Here is a 20160-nt window from a genome sequence, read left to right as displayed (position 1 = left end):
CCAGCCCACTCGGGGTGAAAATTGCAAAAAACACAGTTGATGGACAGAATGTAGAACAATGTCATACATTCACCCCAGTACAAGGATCTGGGCTTAAATCCATCGTTTTTTGCACTCCACATCACCCTGGGTTAGACACTGGCTATATGCAAATCAGCTCTGACCCTGTGCCTCATGGGAACAGTCCAGTCCGAACTACCAAGCCATGTCTTTCCCAGACCGGGATCAAGCATCCAAGGACCGGTTTCTGGCTATCAGCCTTCATTCAGCCTGGATAGCTTGACTCCAGTGGTGTGGAGAGCCTGGGACTCACGTCTGAGCATCCCCAGCCCACTCGGGGTGAAAATTGCAAAAAACACAGTTGATGGACAGAATGTAGAACAATGTCATACATTCACCCCAGTACAAGGATCTGGGCCTAAATCCATCGTTTTTTTGCACTCCACATCACCCTGGGTTAGACACTGGCTATATGCAAATCAGCTCTGACCCTGTGCCTCATGGGACATTGTTCTACATTCTGTCCATCAACTGTATTTTTTGCAATTTCACCCCGAGTGTGCTGGGGATGCTCAGACGTGAGTCCCAGGCTCTCCACACCACTGGAGTCAAGCTATCCAGGCTGATGAAGGCTGATAGCCAGAAACCGGTCCTTGGATGCTTGATTCCGGTCTGGGAAAGACATGGCTTGGTAGTTCGGACTGGACTGTTCCCATGAGGCACAGGGTCAGAGCTGAATTGCATATAGCCAGTGTCTAACCCAGGGTGGTGTGGAGTGCAAAAAAACGATGGATTTAGGCCCAGATCTTTGTACTGGGGTGAATGTATGACATTGTTCTACATTCTGTCCATCAACTGTATTTTTTGCAATTTCACCCCGAGTGTGCTGGGGATGCTCAGACGTGAGTCCCAGGCTCTCCACACCACTGGAGTCAAGCTATCCAGGCTGATGAAGGCTGATAGCCAGAAACCGGTCCTTGGATGCTTGATTCCGGTCTGGGAAAGACATGGCTTGGTAGTTCGGACTGGACTGTTCCCATGAGGCACAGGGTCAGAGCTGAATTGCATATAGCCAGTGTCTAACCCAGGGTGGTGTGGAGTGCAAAAAAACGATGGATTTAGGCCCAGATCTTTGTACTGGGGTGAATGTATGACATTGTTCTACATTCTGTCCATCAACTGTATTTTTTGCAATTTCACCCCGAGTGTGCTGGGGATGCTCAGACGTGAGTCCCAGGCTCTCCACACCACTGGAGTCAAGCTATCCAGGCTGATGAAGGCTGATAGCCAGAAACCGGTCCTTGGATGCTTGATTCCGGTCTGGGAAAGACATGGCTTGGTAGTTCGGACTGGACTGTTCCCATGAGGCACAGGGTCAGAGCTGAATTGCATATAGCCAGTGTCTAACCCAGGGTGGTGTGGAGTGCAAAAAAACGATGGATTTAGGCCCAGATCTTTGTACTGGGGTGAATGTATGACATTGTTCTACATTCTGTCCATCAACTGTATTTTTTTAAAATTACATTAGTGACAGAAAACAGAGTGAGAGTACAGTTTCAGGACTACAGAAAAATAGGGAGATGATTAACGGAACACTGGGAAAGAAGCTGAATAACTTAGCACGTTCAAGGTGTAGTCTTCATAGAAATTAGAGATGAATGGCAAAAGCTGCATAGTAAAAGAACAACAGAAAGCTGGGTGATGCTAACACCTCCATGAAACTTGTTCAAAAGGAGATGACACCCACTCCAACGCAAAAGTGGCACCTGTATTCAGGTCATATAACCTTCAGCCCACCAGCGACTAGGGAGGGAACAACTTATCCTTCCTGTTACCAAAACCACTCATATGGGGATACTGCACCCTAGCACCAGTCTGGCACCTGCAGCCAGCACGATAGAGGTTATGGCCCTGTCCATAGCGCCCAGCCAATGAAGTAACCACTCCAACCTCCTATCATATTATGTTATGTTAATATATTTATTAAGCGCACGAATACACAGAGGTGTCTTGGCCCTGAGGTCTGGAGTAGGCAGGTTCATGTAAGGCACGGGTCTCTATTTATTACAAAGCCAGGTTTTCAGGGCCCTCCTGAAAGCAAACAATGTTGGAAGTGTTCTAATGGAGAAGGGGAGTTCATTCCAGAGTATGGGGGCTGCCACCCCAGCTGGTTTTGAAGAATCTCAGAATTGCTAACAATTTAGCTACTTCTGAGCGCAGATGCTTTTTAGGGACATACCAGTATAGTAGGTGTCTCAGGAACTTAGGACCTGAATCATGAAGTGCCCTGTAGGTAATGCAAAGGACCTTAAAGATAATTTGGCTCTTGTCTGGGAGCCAGTGCAGCTTTTGCAAATGTTTTCAGACTGAATGGTACTTGGGAATTCCCAACAAAAGCATAGCGGCCGCATTCTGGATCATTTGCAACTTATTGAGTTGCTTCTCAGGCAAACCAAGATAGAGACCATTACAGTAGTCTAGTTTGGCAAGAATCAGTGAAGTAATCACGGTTTTCCTGCTGTCTGTGGGGATAAAAGGTAGTACTTTTTTGATTATTTGAAGCAGAAAAAAACTCGATGAGGAGATGGCATTAACCTGTGCCTCAAAGTTCAGTTTATTATCAAAGATCATGCCAAGGTTCTTAGCCTTGGCAACCGGAATGGGTGCCGTCCCTAATTCGTCAAGCACCAACTCTGACCAGTTTGGCAAAAAATTGCCAAAAATGACAACTTCAGTTTTATCTGAATTCATTCTTAGACAATGAGAGCTCATCCAGGAGCTGACCACCAGCATGCAGTCCTTAAATTTTGCATCAGTGGTAGATTATTTTTGACACAGACAAGGCAATTTGTGTATCGTCTGCATAAGATGTCAGTGCCAGTCCGAAGGATCCAATAAGTATCACCGGTTCGGATAAATAAATATTAAAAAAGAGTGGGGCTGAAGGATGAGCCTTGTGGGACTCCACAAGGGAGGATAAATGGAGGAGACTCGTAGCTGCCCAAAGCCACCGATTGTATTCTGCCGGACAAGAAGGAAGAAACCAGAGTAAACCCTTTGTCGGAGATGCCAATGGAATTCAGACGCTGTAGTAAGAGATTCTGATCGACCGTCCCGAAAGCGCCGACAAGTCGAGCAAAATCAGAGCAGCAGCTCCCCCTGTATCCAGAACTGTTCTGATTTCGTCAGTGGCTTTAATTAGGGCTGATTCCGTACTGTGTTCTGCCCTAAATCCAAATGGTGTTTCATCTAGACCGTTGTTGTGCAGATAACAAGTTAGCTGTTCATTCATAACTTTTTCCACCAGTTATTCAGGTAGAGGATGGCGGGACATAGGTCTATAATTATTCGGTTCACTGAGTATCCATTGCTCAAGCAAATGGGGCAAAAGTTGAACAGACACAAGTTAATCTCCTTTTTGGGTTTGTTAGGGTCTGAAAAGTGTTCAAGGGTCAGAACTACAACACATAGCATGCCAGGATCGAACCACTCATATAACATCATCTGCATCCTATTAATTTCACCAGATATCTTCTCCACCATCTTACACAAGTGCAGTGTAAAATTACACTGCATCCACTATAAATTACTCACACAATTTCATAAAACATTTCATTCAACACATCACGCTGCAAACAGATTGAACCCAACCTATAAATCAGCTCTCAGCTGTACGACCTCATTTCAGTAGTCTTTACCAACCACAAAAACCTTCCACTGAGATTTCAATTACCCAGGTGACATACCAACCAAATGCATACCTTCCTAGACCAAGTAGACACCACCAACATCAATCTGCTTGTCGTGTTGTTGATACACATAAAAGGTTACGACTTGACTTTTCCTGCTCCAGCAGTAGAAACCATTCCTGCCACGGAAACGCTGATTGGACTGACAATGCAGTATAGCATTCAAACAAATACGTGAAACTGATCTCTCTAGACATTTTATCCAGACCAGACCCTGACATTGAAACCATGCTATCTATCTTCAACAGTACAGTACCAATGATCTTATACACCCACATAACTCCAAACGACTGCCTAGAGGTCAAGTCCTCAATGTTGTTACTCATCCAAGATGTCGTCCCAATCTCCCTCAGTACTGGTCAGACTTCACTCCATCTGAAGGCCAACTAGGATTGAGCCTACACCCCCAACCAAACTTCAACTTCATCACCAACAGGTTACCTTCACCAAGCAGCCTTTTCCAAGTGGTACATTTACCATGCAGATTTGAAGACACTGATAAGTACCATGCAGGAATTTTTTAGGTCCTTTAGAAAGCAGAGCTTTACCACACAGTTACCAGGGTTACTTTATTTTAAATGACATAAGAACTTGTTTATGTGTGCATATGTACATATATATCAATATTTTTTAAAGTGAATTCACTGAACCAGGAATGCACCTCAGGTTTTACATATGTACATATATACGTAATGTAATGTAAAATGCATTTCTAAAGCGCACTGCTACTCTGAAGAGAGTCCCGGTGCTCTGCACTACAAGTGGGGAGAGACTGAGAGAAGCCACATCAATCATGCAGAAAAAGCCATGTTTTCTACTTCTTCCGGATCTGGGGGGGGGGGTGAATGAGATGCATTTAACACCAAAGGGAGTTTAGTTCAGAGAGAGTTTCCCAAAAATAAAAAGGACAGGCCCTCTGTTCTGGACTTGCGAATCAGAGGGATATTGGCCAGAAAAAGGTTGGCTGAGCACAGACACCATGAGGGAGCAAAAAAACGAATTCTTGCTCTCAGGTACCCTGCGCAAGACAGATGCAGAACTCTGTGGATCAACAGCAAGGTCTTGAAAAGAATCCTCTTCCTAATAGGCTTAATTCATGTGTTTAAAAAACATGATAAAAAACCGTGGTATAACAAATAGGTCTCCCCTTTTGGCTTCTAAGCAGACCGATTGGCTCTTTTAACTGATGCTGTTCAGTATCAGTAAAAAGCGGGGGGGGGGGAAAGATATGATGCATACATGTGCATTCATCAAAACGCATGCACATGTATGTGGCAGGAGACTACTGAAACTCAGTTTAATCGTGTGTATTTGTGCATGTGTGGCAATGCATATGCGTGCATATCTCATGATGCAGCGGCCATTTTGTTTTAATTTACTTTACCAAGACAGAGGTCGCCAATTTTGGAGCAGTAAATTAAAAAAAATATATAAAAAGTGATCCAAAGAGCCTTTTTCTAGAAAGATGTACCCCAGCAGCAAGTAGCAGCTACCAAGCCCTACTAAACAGAAATAAATATAAAAAAAAAAATCTAGATAGGTAGCAAGAGTGGAGCAGCTGGGGCTACAGGGCATGGTATGATGTAAGCGCTGACGAATGGTGGGAGCAGTCATTGTGGGTGGAGGGGGTGGAAGCTACTGAGCGGTGTAAAATAAAAAATAAGGCAAAACCGAGCCGCATAGGGAAGAGTGAGGGAGTAACAAACAAGCTAGTGGCATTGGGTCACTAAGCACAGTGTGGTTAGTTTGAGTGGGGAAGCAGTACATGCTGGACAGTAGAAGAAAAGATAAGCATTCATTTGAAGTGCTCAGAAAAAAAAGTAGTTACCTCAATATAAGGAGGAGGTTACAAGGCATTCAATTAAAAGGAGTATAAATAAGCTGCACTCCAGGTGAGGTATAAGCAAAAGTAGAGAAAGGAAAGTCATTGAATAACAAGTAAGCAAATGGGATGGACGAAAAAGTTGATCAATCCAAAACAACGGGCTGAGCCAAAGACCACTGAAAGTACTGGTATGCTCCACAATAGTTCCTCGACAACAACAGCTAAAATCTGTTAAGAGACAAAGACCTAGCAATGGCAAAGAAGGTGTCTCGTTTACAATGCGTATTAGCATTAGCTAAGGAACAGTAGAGTGAGCCAGACCAAAGGATCATTAGATTTTGCAAAGTATCAATGTATCAAAAGCAAACTCCCCCACAACAGGTGTGACCTAATCCGGTTTCTGATAGGAAAAGCGTTTTTGATAGCTTAGACCTGGGCATGTTTAACTGCACTAAGGAATCTGAAAAATAAATTTCCACCTACGCTGGATCTTGAAGTTTTTGTTTGCTAGCGCTGGTTTGATAACACAGACCCCGCTAGAATCATGGGACGACAAATATTTGACATTGCCACATTGCACATAACAGTGCTAGAGAATACCAAGAAACAAAGTCTTATACAAGACATAGAAAACGCATAGGTTTTTTTTCGCGGATAGGTTAGCTCTCCTCTTTGGGTTCATAATATTATTAGATGTAAGAATAAGATGGTCCTAGCATCAAATAAGGCTGATACCATTGTTCTTTCAGAACAAAATATGAAACTATTGCCTTAGGTATGTGGGTGCGCAAAGTCTTTCCTAATTGTATTTTGAATGGGGTAGTACAATCTGCAATCTTTACAAATTCAGTAAGAAAAAACTGCTAGCAAAGGTGGTGCGATTAATGTAGTCAATGGGATGCCAAGTGGGATATGTTAGGCTTTTCTCTACCCCAGAATGTTGCAGTTATGTGAAAGGTATATCATACTTTTTGGTAGATAAGTCCAGGTGATCATAATGTGCATTTTATTAAATCTATAAACACATAGCTGCTCTATGAAAATGTCCTGTGGAGTCACGTCCCCCAGCCTACAGGGAAAGAATAGCAGTGTCCCCATAAGTATCAATCATGACCCTTATCACAGGTACCTGCAGGATCATGGCTTCATCCAGGACCAAACTTTGGGTCACCTTGTCCCTCCTGACCTCTTCTGCCAGGTACCGCCAGTGCAGACTCACTTTGAGGCAATTCAGAAGAGATTTCACATCCAAGAGTCCTGAATAAGAAAACGAAAGCGGCTTATTAACAGAGTAGATTTGTAGTTCAATTGGCAATTAATAGTGCTCTTAAGCACTCCCCTTTCTTCTAGTTGAAGTGATGAAAAGTATGTCTCTCAGAAGAAGGAAAAGTGCAGACACTTTAATCCTGTACAACTGTTATAAATTAAAGAAGTGTAAAGGTGTTCATAGCACCACTACAAGAGATTGGAACAGGCCCATGAAATAGACATCGTACTTTAGTTTTACATTTCCTGGTAAAAGATGAAAGAAGGAGAGTTCTCATTGATCCCTTGAGAGGGGAAGAGAAATAGAAGTTGATTTTCTGAGGAGGAAGAGGATCAGCTTGAGGAGACAGAAGTACAACTGATAGATAAGTGGTCTGTGAAGCAATATTTCCCCTACTAAGCACTGTCAAAGAAAACTCACCCAGGATGCTTTTGGAAAGATGGACCGGAAGACATCTGATGAAGTCCTTGTGCTTGCTGACTCCTGACGAGGATTGAAATGAAGTTGGAACCAGCATTAAGGCAGGGTCATCCAAGGAGATGGTGGATGGTCCTGGTGCCTTGTCATCCATCATCAATGGCTCTTGCGGAGAGGACCAGAAATGGTCCTGCTGGGACCTGGAAGTACCTGAGGCAAGGCAGTGCTATTAATACAACACCAACTAACATCCTGTGCACCTTTAGTACAAAGAGAACTTCACTCACTGATGGTGCAAATGATGACCACTTCCATTGTAATATCATAAGTATTCAGGTCTTTTGAAGTCTACTAACCTGAAAAGGGTGCCCAAGAGAAATGTTATGATTCACACCCACATATTCCATTCCCAACCTGCAATCCTTCTGTATCTACCCATCCTTCTCAAGGAATTCCGCCCAGATTTTTTTTAAAGGATCAATCTCACTTCAATAAAGTGTGAATAGGCAAGACTGCTATTTATTGTATTTCCTGGAGGAAGAACTTTTTTCGAGGGACTGGTTCAGTATAAAGACAAATATACTGCATGTGTTTGATACTAGACGTGCACCTTGTTCAACTGTAGCATTTGAAGGTTTCCATTTTATACAAAGAAGATCTCTTCACTATCTTTGCACTGATTTTACTGATCTAACAAAAAGTATCCCTACCAGCAACATACAAAATGATTCCTTGGACTGTAAAGGTATAAAACATTGTTCATTACTATATACATTATTATTTCCTAAAATCTCGTAATTCACATATTTTGATGTTTAAAGTTCTTAAATATATATTCCATTCTGTGCATCTGCTCATCTTCTCATGTTGTAAGCACCTTGCAGCAATTATGGGGAACTCCATTTAATATGTCTATGACAGCCATAGAAATTGAGAACACAGGAAGAATCTTGAAAACTTCCTTTATCCACTCGTTAATATCTGCTTTAAACATACTTAGTTCCGATTGTCTGGTACCACTGATATGGAGATTAGAAGCAGAATTTAATGTCAACCTCATCTGTCATAAACCTAAAAACAAACCAGCCTTGTTGACCAATTCTGACCTCATCACTGCAGTCTCAGTTAGATACATGCACATTTTCTTCATTTGATACTTCAAGCTCTCAGGCTGTGCATCCACCAGGATCATGAAAGATACACTTCTCTTCCTCCTGGCCAAAGCAGAAAATTATCATCTCATCATACAACCTACCCATTCCAACAGGAATGTCCTGGACCTCGAAGACGCCTCTGTGATCATCCTCACATGCAACATAACACAAGTAAAGAAAACTTACCATGCTGCATGCTACACGCATCTCTCCTCCACTGAAGTGAGTTAAAGCTAATAAAGACGATGATTAGATTATTCAAGCACTTCCTGACTTCCTGACAGGTGTTCTTAACAGCAGTCTGATATCCCTAGTGGCCACTGGTGACCCCAACACCACAATCAAGCACCAGCTCAAGGATTTCAATGACTGTCTGATGATAACAGGTGGCCAGTCAAACCCAGTTTGAAAAGGAAACTGCCTCAGCACCAACAGACACCCACCAATTAGCCTATAACAGCAGAGCTGGCAGCAGTCCACACTGATGCAGAAAGGCCTGACAACTTGAAAGGCTCTGTGCACCACCCACATAGAGCTTTCCCATACCATGGAAAAGGCTGCCTACACCAAGCGTACCCTCCATGAGGCATCCGATAGAAACATACTCGATTCAATTGGTGCCTCAAGTCGAAACTGGCAAGATCCAGCAGCATATCAACAGTACAACTATGCCCAACATCGCCGTGGCAGTTCCAGTCACCAATGTGACCTTCCATCCTCTCTTTGCTGAAAGCCTTTTGGATATCCACTGCTAAATAGTAACTGAAATATTCTGATGGTTACAAGTTCTCAAAAGTATGTTCTCAAAAGTATGTTTACATTTACATTTACATTTACATTTACTCATGATGGTCTATTGGGGAGTGCCACAAATCTCTCTAGTTTCTCATCTTTTTTTTAAATTCTACCCAGGCATGACAACATTGCACCCACACCCAGAGAATGTCACGCTCTCTCTCCACCCATCTGCCTCACATTCTAGACCTAATGCACTTTCTACAAGGTATTCAACCCTGGCCCCCACCTTTCCTGGACAGCACATAAGCTAAATAACCATCTAGCAACATACAATATTAAGCAGCTTCACCAGTCTCAAACCAGGCAATGGGGAGATTAAGAAAGCAAGGGGACAGGCATTCTCCTGCTATGCTCCAATCATCTATCACACCATTGTAGCCCAGATCAAACAGGCTCCACCTCTTGTACACTTCCTCCCACAACTAAAGCCTCATTTCTTAAAGGTACACCTCAAGACTGCTTACAATGAACACCAGTTAATTTTTAATCCTGATGTCAGAAATGGAGTTATTAGTTTGCAGGATGTGAGGCATGCACAAGTAATAGGTCCACAATTTCTCCTTACTGGGAACCAAGCACCCCATTGTAGCACGTGACTCTCTGAGGGTAGCAAGCAGAACAGTCTAAGGTCTACTCAGTGGAGGTGGTGTGGGCTAGTGATCATCACTCGCTAGCATGCAATAATGACACTCAATAAATGATTGTTCAGTTGGTGCTTTTTCTTTGAAAAAGGAAAAGTATATTTATTACACACACACAGTACTAAACACTATGGGGCCCATTAGGATGGCGGGCGGATTGCCCCCGCCAGGCTGGCGGTAGCCACCTCCAGCCTGGCGGGGGCAATCCGCCCGCCATCCGCACCTAAATTCCCCCCCGCCATATTAGGATGGCTGGGGGGGACCGCGGCGGACGGAAAGTCCGTCTGCCGCTTTTCCGCCCCGGTCGCAAGGCGACCGGGGCGGAAAACATTTAATATGGTGGTGGTGTCTATTAGACACGGCCAGCCATATTATGATGGGCTTAAACAGATGCCTTTCCTTGGCAGCAATGCCGCCACGGAAAGGCATGCGGTCTTCACTTCGGGGGCCCCCTGCGGGCCCCCATGGTGAAGGCGGGGTGGTACCCTGCTGCATTTGCATTCACAATGCATCAGGCACTGCGGGGTGCCTGCCGCTTTGTGTATGCAAATGCATATATGCATTTTTAGCATTGTGGCTGGCGGTGCTGAAAGCCCCGCCCACCACAATGTTAAAAATGCATGATGCACCCGCCACTGTGGTCGGGCGCATCCTAATATGCAGTGCGGGACCGCCGCTCAGCTCGCGGGCGGCCCGGTTTTCCGCAAGGGTGGCGGGCGGGAAAAGTCCGCCCGCCATCCAAATGGGGGCCTTTGTATTCATTTAGACATCTATACATTGGGCTGATGGAAATACCTTGGTGAAATTCTGAAATCACATTTGACCTCTAAGGGGTCATGACACCCGAAATCACAGTACCCCCATCTACACCAGTTGGAATATTACAATATAGGGGGTATCACTTTAAATGAAACAGGCCAATGGGGTTTGTCAGGGGGGTTATCAACACAACATATAAAACAAGCCTCTTGGCTTTGTCAAGGGGTTACCACAATAAAAGACCAATAACCACACGTTAAATAATCACCAATATATCACTAAAATAAATACCCATTTTTCCGTGCATTTCTGCCACCAATACATTGTTAACAAAGCATTAAAAAATCATCATAATATGTCTGTGTATTTTTGTATACACCTTTAGGCCACACAAACTACAGCCAGAGATCCCGGCACTCCCAGGCTGTAAAACTAAACCTTTGAAGTTCTTTTAAAACAATGATGACCACAGAAACCTAGGATCAATTTTACAAAGTTAATCATGGAGTCTGCTGCACTCCTGCAGCCCCCAAACACTATTTGACACATGAATCCAGTCACCGGCTCACCCCTGGGGTCAGATTCTGGCGCACGGCAGAGCGCCATTTGCTCCGCCGCTTGAAAGGGAAGGTCAAAGTTCAAACCCTGTTACAGTGAAATTTTGGGCCCTGATGGGCCTATTTTAATGATCCTGGGCTCAATTTACTCTAGTGGTGAGCTCTAGTTTACTCTAGCGGTGAGCTCTAGCCAGCAGGAGCAATTTCTGCAGGCCTCCCAGCCTCAAAATCAGCACATTTTGGAGAGAGTGCTTCTCTCTGGCTGCCTGTGTCAGCTTTTCTCCTGGTGTTTTTCTCTGGTGTTCATCTCCTCCTGCTGGGCACAGAAGCCCAGATCTTCCCCCAAATTCTCCTTGGAGGGTTTAAAGGACCCAGCCTTGTCCTGGGGTCAGCTGTGGGCACAGTGCTCAGTCCATCAGGGAACTGATCTTTCCAGCTCTCAATGGTGTTGCAGCTGCTGCCCAATTCCAGTGTCCACCCATTCTCTCACTTGTCCTTGAGTTTTAAATGGGGGTGGAAATGTCTAAATGTCAGGCACCTCTTGCCAATCCTAGGGTGCCACATTACCCCTCCGCCACTGTCCCAATCTGTGGTGTATTTATTATGGGTACTGTATCGATCCCCCTGTTTCTGACCCTTGTCTGGTTAATAATTAACTAGCAGCCATTCAACTGCACAGAAATCCGTTATCTGATTAGCCACACAACGGCACAGAAGCCCGTTATCTGATTAGGTCATAGCGCATGCCATCATTAGGCAAGCACTATTCCTCCAGCCCCCTAATAGGCATACGGTGTTCTCAAAACAAATCAAACCTACCACGATCTGGGAAATCCCCACAGCCATTGTTTTGATTTAGCCGAGAACTTCAGTAAAGAATGTGCGAACGATCAAGTTCGTATGACATCCTTATTGACGTATTTATGTCCATCCTTACGTCAATCCCGGCACCTTTCAGGTATAAATAATACCGACATTGCCTTAAGCAAACACACGAGGTGCTGACAAGATTGGAGCAGCGAGACTTGCCGAGGAGCCCAGCTGACAGCGAAGCCCACAGACGCTGCCCCTCCTTTCTGACGCGCTGAGAGAGAGACGCTGCCTTTTCTCCTGCCGAGAAATCCAGCTCCGGCGCTTCCAAGCAGCCCTCGCAGGCAGATGGAATATCAAGACCTGAGATAGAGATACCAGCCCTCCAGCCTTTTAAATCCCAGGTACTGAACTGAATCATCCTTTGTAGAGAATTCTTGAAGCAGACCCTTGGCAAAACAAACTTAACTTAAACTGCTACTTATCTACTCCCGCCACGTATTAGGCTTAGGTCAGGTACATTGGGGTAGGCATAGTTAGAAGCACCAGTTGAGTACGATTAGTCAATGTATATATGTATGTATCTATTTTATCCATTTTAAGTATCATATGGCTAAGAAACCATATCAATGCTTTTACAGTATTATTTTATAATTCTGTTATTACTGTATGCACTTTACTTAACTCTAAGTATTGCAATAATAGCGATTCATTTCTCTTGTATGAGAAAAGAGACTGATCAATAAATAACATCTTTTTATTGAACACGCCCGTCTCTTCCTTTTCTCTACAATCTGGTGAAACTAAGAAGGCACTGAACTGACTGAGTAAAATAAGTTGTCTTTTGTTTTCACACGACTCTAGAGATACACTCTTGATTAGGGGAGAGCAAAGTTGTCATGTTCTATGGTTGTCAGAAACTAAATCCCTTCTTGTCTATCCAGGGAAGTTAAACTCCTCCTTGTCTATTCGAGAAAGTTTCTAGTGAACTCTGAGCTAGCTGGCAAACACTAAACTTTAAGTCTAATATCGACAGTAGAAGACCTAGTTAACCTCTGTCCTACGTCTATACTATTGAAGATATTATTCCAATGCGCAGAGCCTATTGGGATGATAGGAACTACACTACATGGCGTCCAACGGTTTGGATAGGCAATAAATCTAACGTAAGACATTAGAGTAACTCAGTCGTGCTTTTTCACACAGACCCTTTTCCCCATAATACTCCAAAGACGTCTGGAGTGGGTGAAAGGTTAAATCCGCCAAACTTAGTAGGAGGAGACTCCTATGTATGGTTCTTGGTTTATTCAACGTTGAAGGATACACTGTTCCAAAATATTGTGCATCTAATCTTTGTTTCCATAGAAACCTGATCTGCAAATAAATAAAATAATTTTCTTGACATTAGAATGTCAGAAACTGAAGAAGAAAGGGAGACAGCTAGAATAGCAGCTGAACTCATAGCAGCTGACAATAGTCTCCTACAGCAAGACCCGGAGGCAATACTCATCCCGGTCAACATAAGGAAATCTATAACTTTAAAACTTATAGAAAATGGGCTGACACCGAGAGGTGGTACAGTCATATTCGTAATCGAGGCACACAAATATGGGCAGACAGAGGTATTCTATTCATGGATAAACTTTCCAGCAGCAAACGCTGTAACAAAGGACTTCCACTATTACAAAATAGAGGAACCTCCAAATGAGTACACTCCTTTCGAGGAGGTGGAAATACCACTCAAATACCAAGAGCACCTGCTCTGGTTTAATGGCGCCCTAAAACATAATAATCACATCACCAGGCTCGGTCCACTAGGTAGACCAGGAGCAACGTGGCCGGTTCTATCCGGATACACACCACATCCAGACATTGAAGAAATGTCTGCACCAGAACTTTTAGCACAGCTAAAACAACTAATTAAAATTCCACAGCTGATCCCTCACCAGGGGAACACAAATAAAATTACACCACAGAACATACAGTCCTGTCTAGGTAAAGTACCCGCAAAACGGGAACAAATTCCATTCTGGTTAGCACAAAAAATCACTCAAATAGAGGCGGTATTTCCAGATACCACCCCGGTTGAGAAACATCGGATTCTGACTATCTGTCTTCCAATGGGAATCGCACCACATGTGGAGGACCGTGACACTTGGGGTACAGTCTTTGCTTCCATTTACACAAAAACACATGGTGTTCCATCCATGTCAGTAATACCAGATGTGCTAAAACAAATTCAAGATGAATACGGTCCAGAACCTGCTTTAACTCTTGGTATGAAATTACTAAAAGACTTCAAGCAGGTCTCGGCAATATTACTAGCCAATATAAAGGGAGAAGCAGCAAATGTGGCGATCCGCCAGAGGTTGAAAGAGACAGATATAGCAGACCAACCATTTGAAATTGCCAGAATCATAGAAAAATCCTATGAAGAACTAGGAAGAGATAGTTTGGGTGGAATACCTGTAAAACCCCGACTTATTGAAAAACCTGAAAAAATATTTATTAAAAATAATCTAAACACTCAAAAAAAGAGCTGGGATGGAAATAAACAATCCACTCCTAAAGAAAAAAGATTCCAGTCCAGAGGAAGGTCTCTTCGGCGGAGAGAAAGATCTCCGGACCAAGGACACAAGTCTCCCCAAAGGGAGCCCTCTGAGAAAAAATACAACCTTAGAAATAGGGATAATATAAAAAAAACTGATAGATATCAAGATATTGATACACGTCCCTCTCGATCTTTTCAGACTTCCTCGCAGAAATCGTAAAGAAGAGGACGGTCAGAACACAGGGAAGAGCACGTAAAGTCCAAAGACAAGGAACCTGCTCATCAAAATAAAAAATTACAGTTTCCAAAAAAGAAGGTAGCCAGTATTAAAGTAATCAACCATGCCGAGAATACTGAGGACACAGCTGAAAAACGGAGAATGGGCTCAGACAATGCTAGACAGCGCAGCAGAAGTGAGCATAGCTCGCAAGATCCTTATGAATCATCTGGAGACAGTGGACACGAATGAATACATTCAGGTGGAAACTGCAGATACCAGAGTTAGCAAACCTCATAAAATATATGAAATAACATTGCGTATAGAGGGGGATAAGACTAGAAAAATAAGGGGTCTCTTTTGGGATAATCTCTCCAAGGGCTATGATATCCTTCTAGCTGAAAGAGACTGGCCACCAGAGTTTGTCAGGGAGTGCCCTCAGGGCGAAGAAATAATTATGCCTGCCTTCTCAAATCATATTCCAATTCATAAAAAATATACACTTGCAAGAAAGTGGGCAGTAGCCCAAGCTCCTGCATTATATAAAAACCATTTGGGATGGGATGAGGACTCTCCTCCTCACAAAATCCAGTTAAAATCACAACCTACTGCTCAGAGGCAGTACCCAATTAAGCAAGAAGCTAGAAAACGGGTAAAAGAGATCCTAGATCAACTTGAATACCAGGGGGTGATTGAAACTTGCACCTCACAAATGAATAATCCTTTGTTTCCTGTCTCCAAACCAGACAATTCATATCGTCTTGTTTTGGACTACAGACACCTTAACTCATGTTGCAAAACCTTTGCAGTACAAAACTCGCATAGTGCTGCACTAATGAATAACATAGTGCGCAAAAAATACAAAACAACATTAGACATCTCTAATGGATTCTTCTGTCAAAATATAGCACCAGAGAGCAGATATTTGACCGCGTTCTCAATAAATGGCGCGCAAAAAAAATTCTGTCGTTCGCCCCAGGGGTTTAAGAATAGCCCAGGATTATTCTCAGCAAGAGTAACAGAGTTACTACAAATATATGATGATGAGGCATTATCTTATGTCGATGACATCTATCTAACAGATGATGACTTGGATACTCACTTGAAGAGAGTGAACACCATAATACTTGGGTTCGCGGCAGAGGGTTACAAATTCAACTTTAAAAAGTCAAGAATTGCCCATCTAACTGTCCTGTGTTTAGGATATGAACTATCAAGTGAAGGCAAAAGCCTGGCTGACAATTTCCTAGAGAAATGTGCTGTAATCCAAGCACCTAGAACAATAAAAAACTTACAATCAATTCTAGGTTTCCTAAATTTCGGAAGAACTTACATTATAAATTATGCAGAGAGTTAAACCTCTCTATGACCTTATAAAACCAGATTTTAAAAGAATCAATTGGACTCAAAAACACACAGAAATGTTGAGATCTTTACAAACAGATATGTTAGTTAAAACAAAATTACAAACACGTGACAACACACGCAACCTTGTGATTCGAGTCATACCAGGAAGATGCAGATTCACATACCTGACCTCTAATGAGGGAGAGAAGGTACCAATAGCATACAAATCACATTTGTACACAGAAGCTGAAAAAAGGTTCAGCATTAAGGAAAACATTGTTCATGCGGTTCAAACAGCTGTAGCAAAAGAGAAATACCAAGCCGACGGTAGACAGGTTACAGTCAGAACAGCAGAATCAGCTTTTGAGGCATTAACAACACCATGTAATTTACCGACAACGGCACTGAATCCAGAATGGATATGATGGGTAAATTCTGTTGCTACAGACAAAGTAAAATACTATTTTGACCCGGAAATGAAAGAATTTAAATATCTAGAATATGAGAGAGAATACCCTCTGCCGATCGATATTCTGCCTTTACGACAGTACGCCTGTGTAATATATACAGACGGACATGCTCAACCCTCAGTTTGGGGAGAGCTGGCTTACAACGCCACATGCGAAATTGTAAAAGAAGTGTGGCGCGGAGGTAAATTAAGACTTCTACTTACAAAAACACACTCAGTGGAAAATAATTCAGAACAACAAACTGAACTAATAGCGTTAAAAATGGCGCTAGATAATGCCGATCGCGAATTCCCGACACTTATAGTGTGCGATTCGTATTACTGTGTCAAATCATACAATAACGATTTACAGAAATGGATTCAAAACGGTTACAAAGATGACACAGGTGCAACAATAAAGCAAAAAGTGCTTTGGGAACAAGTAGTTCTTTTACAGAAAGAACTACCAAAAACTCACGTGATACACTCACTGAGTCATCAGCGTGATGGCGTTCATGTTGCAGGGAATTCATTGGCTAAGACAGCCACAGCGGTAGCAACTAAATCGGCTTCCGTAGCTACAAAAAAGCGTGCAGTAAAATACATTGACGGTGAAACTGTGCTGGCAGTAAAAACGTCATCAAAAGGCGACTGTTCTGCACTACCGATCAATTATCCACTCAATTATACATACATAATCGATGCAAACTCCGTTCCTATTGCTCGAATCCCTGGAGTGGGAGATAGAGTAATTCCAAACATGGACAGGAGAGGCTTGTTAATAGCAGACGCACATATGGGTGAGGGTCTCAGACACCTTAAGCTAAAAGATTCTCTGGAAGAATTACAATCAGTGTACTGGTGGCCAGGCATGAGCCTGCATCTTCACATTTTTGTAAAAAACTGCCCAGACTGCAACAGGGATCGCAGTGGCGAGAGAAACGGTTTACTACCATGGCGTTTCACTCCAGAAGGTATCAAATCAACAAAAAAACAGAACCCAGTATGAAAATGCGTCGTATTAACATGAAGAGACTATTTTCACTTATAATGTAGACCCCAACTTTCGGCTGACGCCAGAACTGTTATAAAAGATTTGCGAGTCTATAATGGCATATACGCAAGAAACATGTTACGTTCTGACCAAAATCTTCACTCTAGCTCTAAAAACAGCTTATGGGGGGTGCCTGGCCAGAATGAACATTGCATTGCGGGACTCTTCTCACTTCCTTCCTGAGGGAAACGGGATGGTGTAAAGAAAAAACCAAGGCATAAAGCAATCTATAACAGCAAAGGTATTAGGTTCGGGAGCTGGGTGGGTCAAACATTTAATAAGTGTCCAACGTAGTCTAAATAACCTGCCAAGAAATTCTCTGAAAGGATTCAGTCCGTACGAACTATTGTTTGGGACTAGAATGTTAATCCAGGACTTAGATAGTCAGACTTCAGTGGTTAAAGAAAAATGCTTTGATATCAAAGATCGCTTGGCTATTTTACAGGACTTAAATGAAACAAGAAAAGACCTGAGCAACATAAAGTTGAAACAGCAGCCAGCAACCACTGAAGAAAAACCACCTGTCCCAGCAAGGCCTGTCTGGATTCCAAAAGTCGGGGATCTGGTCAGAGAAAAGATCGCGGTAAAGAAGGAATTTGGGCCTTCTTACAGAAAAGCAGTTCCTGTCTTGTCTATCAACGGGACAAGATCAGTAGTACTACTGCCCCTTGCTGGTAAAAAGGAGAACCGAGTCATATCCATCGACCTGGTTAAACCACAATCATGTGGCCGATAACAAATAGTAGGCCAAGTGGACTCCCAAGAAGTAGCAGAACACCAAAGTTTGCTACATCCATAGAGGTTCAAACTGAAAGATTGATCACATTTGGAAAATCTACAGTGAAACAACAAGGACTATGCAACAAAGCAATGGAACTTGAACCTCTTAAAACCCAAATCAAAGCTTTTCATCAAGAAACAACAACCTACGATGATGTAACTACAGAATTTTCTAATGAAACAAAGCAAAAGCCATAAGCAAAAAGTAATCCAGAAGCAATTGGAACAATTGACAGAACAGCATCCGGCTACTTCATCAACTTCGATGATTTTTCAGAAGAACAAAGCGAACCAGAAATACAGCCATCAACAAAAACTTTTAAAGACAAAGCAAAGGAACTTTTTCATCAACTAAAGAGAACCTATCTGACTTCTCCATGGATTGAAATTTGGGTGACATTAGGTGCATTTATCCTCATACTTTGGCTCATCATGGTACTATGCTTGGGACATTTCATTGAGGGAAAATATGCTAAAATGGACACAGCAAGCCAGAAAATCAACTTGGTCCTTAAACCACACACAACTTCACACGTCAAGAAAAGAGAACTTTCTTCAGTGAACTTCACAGCCAACCCTATACCAGGCGGTGTAGCATGGGACAATACTGATTATGAAATCTATGGCCCGGTTGAAATCCTGAAGTATCCACACCAATTTAAGATCTCGTTAAGTGACTTTGTAAAACCAAGCACATTTGCTGATGATTGGGACTTTGAAAGTATTAATGATATGATGTCTGACCTAGTAATGTCTGCTAAATTTACAGAACATGATTATTTGCAGGGTTCATCTAATTATGATCAAATGTTCTGCTATTACGTCACCTCCTGTCTCTCTGCCTATGTCGATCAGAACCAACTCCTTGCTTCTCATCAAGCGGGTTTTCGCTCGGGTCATTCGACCGAAACCGTGGTGCTTGCCGTCCTTGACGAGCTTAAAGCCAAGGCCGACGTCAACTCTCCCCAAGCTTTGATTCTCCTCGACTTGTCCGCTGCGTTTGACACGGTCGACCATAACATTCTTTTGGACCGTGTCAGCGCAGCGGGCATACAAGGCCTTGCCCTTTCTTGGATCACGTCCTTCTTGACAGGACGTTCTCAAGCTGTTCACCTCCCCGGTTTTTCCGCTCCCCCCTTTCCGGTGCCCTGTGGGGTTCCCCAAGGTTCCTCCCTCTCTCCCCTTCTTTTCAATCTTTACATCCATCCACTTATCTCTTCCCTTCTTGAGCTGGGGGTCTCTGTGTATAATTACGCTGATGACCTCCAGCTCGTCTTTGATCTTTCTTCTTCTTCTCATTCTCGAGCTTTCTTCTATTCCACTATGGTCTTTATTTCTGGGTGGATGGGCGCCAACCACCTCAAGCTCAAATCAGATAAGACTGAGCTTGTCTTGATTGGCGGCTCATCCAGGCTTTGGTCCCCTGCCTTCTGGCCCCCTATTCTTGGCCCCCCTCCCACTCCGGTTCCCTCCGTTAAAACATTGGGCATCAAAGTCAGTCAGGACCTGTCCATGCACGGCCAGGTCAGCGCCGTGGTGTCCTCTTGCTTCCTCTCCCTTCGGCTCATCCGAAAAATGTCCCGCTTTTTCTCTCTGGACTCTCTTAAAATCATTATCTCTGCCCTTATCACTTCCCGCCTGGATTATGGCAATAGCTTGTTCGCAGGCATTCCTGCCTACGAAACCCGCCGCCTTCAAGCTATCCAAAATCAGGCTGCCCGTCTCATCTTTCACTTACCCAAAACCCATCACATCACTCCTGTCCTTAAATCCCTCCACTGGTTAC

At 43.2% G+C, this 20160-nt stretch overlaps 1 protein-coding gene across 1 annotated transcript in view; it reads right to left on the bottom strand.

Annotated features, from left to right (window-relative positions):
• Positions 1-20160, bottom strand: part of FBXW10 (F-box and WD repeat domain containing 10) — a 272397-nt gene that overhangs the window by 203028 nt on the left and 49209 nt on the right. The window contains exons 3-4 of the mRNA XM_078650857.1: positions 7262-7468; positions 6704-6831 (exon numbers count right to left, since the gene is read on the bottom strand). Coding sequence (XP_078506983.1) covers positions 6704-6831; positions 7262-7468 — 335 coding nt within the window. The remainder of the gene's footprint in view (positions 1-6703; positions 6832-7261; positions 7469-20160) is intronic.

Source organism: Lissotriton helveticus, chromosome 7, assembly GCF_964261635.1.
Source record: "Lissotriton helveticus chromosome 7, aLisHel1.1, whole genome shotgun sequence".
NCBI classification, from domain to species: domain Eukaryota; kingdom Metazoa; phylum Chordata; class Amphibia; order Caudata; family Salamandridae; genus Lissotriton; species Lissotriton helveticus.
Note: the sequence above shows the minus strand (reverse complement) of the source record. Positions and strands in the feature narration are given on the sequence as shown.